This window comes from Fistularia commersonii, chromosome 10 (assembly GCF_037954325.1).
Source record: "Fistularia commersonii isolate RoL2024-O1a breed Wild chromosome 10, RoL_Fcom_v1.0, whole genome shotgun sequence".
NCBI lineage: Eukaryota > Metazoa > Chordata > Actinopteri > Syngnathiformes > Fistulariidae > Fistularia > Fistularia commersonii.
In genome coordinates this window covers 15,051,700-15,057,699 of record NC_141293.1, presented here as the reverse complement: position 1 = coordinate 15,057,699, position 6,000 = coordinate 15,051,700, and the positions used below count along the sequence as shown (strand labels likewise).

The 6,000-nt window shown below is 38.0% G+C and overlaps 1 protein-coding gene across 1 annotated transcript; it reads left to right on the top strand.

The window, feature by feature from the left end:
* The first annotated feature begins 780 nt into the window (after nt 1–780).
* tlr21 (toll-like receptor 21) lies at nt 781–5,249 on the top strand. The gene is made up of 2 exons (XM_086153957.1): nt 781–806; nt 2,094–5,249. The coding sequence occupies exon 2, from the start codon at nt 2,178–2,180 to the stop codon at nt 5,022–5,024; it is 2,847 nt and encodes a 948-aa protein (XP_086010083.1). The 5' UTR covers nt 781–806; nt 2,094–2,177; the 3' UTR covers nt 5,025–5,249.
* The last annotated feature ends 751 nt before the right edge of the window (nt 5,250–6,000 follow it).

Here is a 6,000-nt window from a genome sequence, read left to right as displayed (position 1 = left end):
CACCCATTCCAACATGCTTGAACCTGTCTCTTCACCTCTTTTCCACACTCTACGTTGCTCTGGACTGTTGACCCCTGTTTTCTGCTCTCACTGCAGATCACAGTGTCATCTGCAAACATCATGGTCCATGCAGGTTCCTGTCTAACCTCATCTGTCAGCCTGTCACTCACCCATCCCCAACGACAAGGGGCTCAGAGCAGATCCCTGATGGAGTCCCACCTCCACCTTGAACTTCTCTGTTACACCTACAGCACACTGTACCACTGTCTCACAGCTAGCATACATGTCCTGCACCACTCTAACATACCTCTCTGCCACTCCAGACTTCCTCATACAATACCATAGTTCCTCTCTCGGCACCCTGTGGTATGCTTTTTCTAGGTCTACAAAGGCACAGTACAGCACCCTCTGAGCTTCTCTGTACTTCTCTATTAGCATTCTTAAAGCAAATACTGCATCTGTGGTACACTTTGTGCATATATCAGTATGCATTTTTCTTTTTTTTCTTCTTTCAAATCCACTATCCTTCAAAAAGGAGTTCTATTACTCTCAAATGTTATACATCTCTGTAATGTTCAAAGTGTCTTATAAATGTTAAATGAACTCATATACATTTATTTAGTGTTTCAATAAAAACTTACTGGGTTTCAATGCTTTGGTATTTTAACTAAAAACAGACGTCCTCCCACTGAAAATGAAAGTAAAGGGTATACTGTGGTCTAGCTTCCTCTTTTTGGTTTGCCATATATCTAAGAGAGGCACAATTCAATAAACCCTGGAGAGGCAAGTTGCATTTACATAAACAGGTAAGGCTGCCTTTGCAAGATACTATATTTACTGTGTCTGTGAATGTTCACAGCCATCTGGATCATCTATATAGTCAAATCTTATTGTGGTAATCGGATTGTTTAGGTCTCTTAAATTAAATTTGAAAATAAGTTTATTATCAAGATACATTATTTATTGTCATTTGGAAAAGAATATGGAAGATAACAGTAATGATTAATCTTGAATCAATTCTCACTGATGATGTGCTGTGGACTGTATTGTGATTTACCGTTATATAGATAAAATTCGACTTGACTTGAACATTGGTATAAGAGGACAGCTGAGATCGTTAGACCACTATTTCTTTGTATCAATATATATAAAATATTGTACTGCATTTCCTAACTACCAGCATGAATAGTTAAAACTAATTAAAATGAGGTTAAGAGGTATTCAAGTTATTGTTATTGTTTTTGTCAAGTTAAGTCACGGCAAGTCTGATTTTTCTTCTTTCATTTTATTTTATTTCTTTATTTATATCTTATTTATTTTAACACAGTTGTCTTCTGACACTTTTCATCTAGAGCAGGCCTGGACCACACTCTTTCAAATAATTTACAATGTTTTTAATGTTTTTAAATGTTTTTGTTAACCCATTTCGGGTTTATATTAATTGTCATGTGTGGTTCAAGAAACAAATTGCAGAAGCTAGGTGTGAACAGTAAGGGTGAATTAAAGAGATATGAAACTGTCACAAATGGGGAACTTAACTTTTCCAATGCTGAATCACTTTTGAAACTTGCAGCACGCCAGCTGAGATGAGGATTATAAGATGTTTTCATCGGCTAACAGTATATAGGCTGTGTATAAACGTCGCTATATTGACAGACACATAGCATTGCAAAATAAACTTTATAATTAATAAACTTGGAATCGTTACTTCCAATTTATCTCATATAAATTAATGTTTTACATGCATGTAACAATGAAAAATGATCCAAGTGCATCAGTTTATTTCACTTTTTTTCTAATTTGCAATCTTAAAATGACATTGTAATTTTGACATAATCATAGTCTTTTTTTTTTCAGGATATATATAATGATTCAGATTTATGTGCATTTTAATACCAAAGAAATCTGTAGAATAGGCTTTGGAAGAACAGCTATGCAACACCAAAATATTTCACTACACTTTTTTTCCTATTGGATGATTCGCATGACAAAAATGACATATCTTACTTTGTCTAAATGACAAAGAAGCGTGTAAGTTTCCTTTGAATATTTTCAGTTCGACTGACGTGTGTTACCCTGCTCTCTGACCTTAGATTCCAATTAATATCCAAGCAAACCCAAGAAGACTGTTTGGAGGGATTTCGCAAGCCGTTTTCTCAGGACTGCAAGAGGAACCAATGGCAAATCAAAGTGCTCTGCTGATTTTGTTTGCAGTTGTGTTCGGTGTTATTCATATAGCCTCTGGTTACAGCTTTGCCAGCTGCATTGAAGACCCATCATCTAAAGGGCTCGAGTTTATTTGCGTTGATGCAGGGAGAAACATTTCTGCTATTGTGAATGACCTGCCGCAAACCACTCTCAACCTCACCATCATTAAAAACGAGCTCTGCCTGATACCAAATAACAGTTTCATCAATTTAACAAATCTTCAAAATCTCAGATTAGATAATAACAAAGTGAATAGTATCGAAGCTTTGGCTTTCAAGAATCTGTGGCAGCTCAAATTACTAAATTTATCCTACAATAACCTGAAGAACCTTAGCCGCAATGTGTTTGAGGACCTTCATAATCTCAACCACCTGTTACTGTATAACAATAAATTAACACAGCTTCGTGAGGATGTTTTCTCAAATCTTCCCAAACTGGAGATTTTATCATTGCGGCAAAACCATTTGAACACATTTTTGGGGATTGTTGAGTCTGTGACACACCTGCAGAGTCTGCGATGCCTAGATCTGTGTAGTAACATGCTTACCAGTCTCAACCATTCAAATAGTTCACTACCGAAATCCCTTACTTCTTTGTGTGTATGTGAAAACAAACTTGTAACATTAGGATGTAAAAGTTCATTCCTCACTGGTATCAAGAAATTGGATTTGTCGCACAATTCAAAACTGCCCACAAAAGCTTTTCAAGGAATAGACTTGGGACAATTACAATACTTGCGGTTGCGTTCAACTAGTGTAAATATAGCATCATTTTTGAACATGACTAATATAAATGCAAGTAGTATAGATTTTTCTGGCACACGTCTCAGAAATGACAGTCTGCTAAATGAGCTGTGCGTCCACTTAAGCAAAAAGGTGAAACAGATTGAAACGCTGTCCCTGGTTGACAATGAGATCCAAAATTTAAGTATCGCATTGGACAATTGTCCCCAAATAACTAAAACGTTGAATCTTTCGCACAATGAACTGCACGATACAAATTGTCTTGACTTTCTGAGCAAACATACAAAGATCAAAACATTCAATATCGAGCATAACCATCTCACTGCCCTTCCATCCTGTGCGCAAAGCGTCTTCCGTTTTCCCAGTCTGAAGGTGCTGAGTTATCGCTACAACCGAATTCTGTATGTTAACGACAAAGCTTTCTATCACACACCAAATATCGACAATCTGCAGCTCAACATAAACACAATTGCCTTTCTCCATCGTAAAGCTCTAAAAGGATTGAAAATGCTTACGACGCTCCGTTTAGACAATAATCTCTTAACTGACTTATTCAATGACACCTTTGAAGATCAGATCAGCCTGAAAACCCTTAACCTACGCAATAATCGAATTTCAGTCATTTTCAACCGAACATTCAGCAGTCTCAAATTTCTGAATATACTGGACCTCGGAGGCAATAAGATCACACACTTTGAACCGTTGGGCTTTCAAGGGCTGAACCATTTGTCAAAACTTTATTTAGATGGCAACAACCTCAGAACGATTGACACTTCCCTATATTTTTTTCAAGATACACTGAATGTTCTGGACTTACAAGGTAATCAGATTCGCTTCCTCAGTGAAACTGCCATATCTCCGTTTCTAAATCTCAGCAAGCTCACAGATTTGAAATTGGATGGACAGCTCCCCCATGGTCTCACCACTGTACCGAGCAAATTTTTCCATGGCCTCCACTCCCTAGAATATCTCTACCTCACCAACAACCAAATTACTAACCTTGCTGCAGATGCTTTTGATGATCTGACAAGCTTAAATTTTCTCAAACTGGATAACTGCTGTGTCGGAGTTATAAAACTACAACCAGGCATCTTTAAAAATCTAGGAAATTTAACTCAACTGATGGCGGAAAATACAGGCATACAGAACTTCTCCAAGGAGGTTTTTGGTAATCTTACAAAGCTAAAAAGGCTGAACCTTAACTATAACGTAATGCAAAGCATTGAAGTAGATGCACTGGAGAGTCTACCAAACCTCAGCTACCTTGATATACAAGATATTCCACTAAGCTGCACCTGCAGAAATGGCTTACTCCAAAATTGGACATTACATAACAAAAATGTCCAAGTGGTGCATCTTTACCTTTTAACGTGTCAAAACAGTGCCAAACACTTTCACAATTTTGATACCAAAGTCTGTTACATGGATCTAGGGAAGTATCTTTTCTTTAGCACAACAACTATGGTCTTCATCTTCACTGTCATACCGTTACTTAACGTCAAACTGTACTGGAAAATGAAATATGGCTACTATGTGTTTCGCTCTTGGTTTAGTGAGCAGTGGCACAAACTAAGAGAGGAGGGGGAAAATTGCAAATACGATGCATTTATATCCTACAACTCCTCCGATGAAGAATGGGTCATGCAAGAGTTGCTTCCGAATCTGGAAGGTAATGGATCGTCTTTTAAAATTTGCCTACATCATCGGGACTTTGAGCTAGGCCGTTATATTGTGGATAACATCGTCAGTGCTGTATACAACAGTCGGAAGACTATTTGCGTTGTGAGCCAAAACTTCCTACAAAGTGAATGGTGCTCCCTGGAAATCCAGCTGGCCAGCTACAGACTTTTTGATGAGCATCGGGATGTTCTTCTGCTTGTTTTCCTGGAGTACATCAGCGAAAGGCAACTGTCATCCTATCACCAAATGAGGAAGGTCCTGCTGAAGAAGACTTACCTCCAGTGGCCTGGCCCAGACTGCACCGACTCAACACAGGCCCAAGAACTGTTTTGGAATCGACTACATAGGGCAATGAGGAAGGAAAGTAAATGTGAAACTGAAGAAAAAGACTGAAAATGAACATTGTCATGGTACTGGAAAATCCCCCACGCCCTTTAGACTCAAATAAAAGCTATTGCTTGCTCTCATGAAGATAGATTTTCTTTCAGGATGTTTAAAAATGAATCTTCCCTTTGAGAAATACTTTCTTAAATTCTCAGATGCATTGTGAAAACTTGGCATGAATAATAGAATAATTGTTTAAGATGATGGCCTAATTAAACACTGCAGAAAATGCAACCTTCATGACTGTATTTCTTTCAAGAGTTCTCACTCATTGTTCTCATAAATGCATTTGTACTGTGAGTTCTGTCATTGTTTTCATAAAATCTCCTCCTAGTAACCGTATCTCTTTAATATAATATTTGCTGGACCTGCATGCTAGAAATGTTGATTCAACTAATAGATACAAATGCTACCACAACTTCTAATTTGCAATATATTGAATAGGTTTTTCAATTTTATTATTTATGGATGAAAGATAGCAGCATTTGTGATATTAGTTCAACTATTCTAGATTCACATCACAATATCTCTTTAATATCTCTTTTTTAATGTCTTGCGTTATATTTATGCTTCACATACATTTTGGGTAATCCTTACCTTGTAATTTCAAATATACTTCATACATTTCTTCTTCTCCTTTCAGCTTTTCCCTTCAGGGGTCGCCACAGCGAATCAACCTTCTCCATCTGTTCCTATGATAGACTCATTCCTGATCCTATCCATCCTTGTCACTCCCAAAGAGAACCTCAGCATCTTCATCTCTGCAACCTCTAGTTCTGCCTCCTGTCTTTTGGTCATTGTAACAACTTCTAGGCCATACAGCATTGCTGGTCTCACCACTGTCTTGTACACCTTTCCTTTCATTCTGGCTGATAGTCTTCTATCACGTGGTACCCCTGGCACTTTTCTCCAGCCATCCCAACTTGCTTTAACCCGTCTCTTCCCCAGCTCAGAGCTGATCCCTGGTGGAGTCCCCCCTCCACCT

What these genes read in the sequence shown, in the direction of transcription:
- tlr21 (XM_086153957.1), top strand. Translation starts at nt 2,178, where the DNA reads ATGGCAAATCAAAGTGCTCTGCTGATTTTGTTTGCAGTTGTGTTCGGT.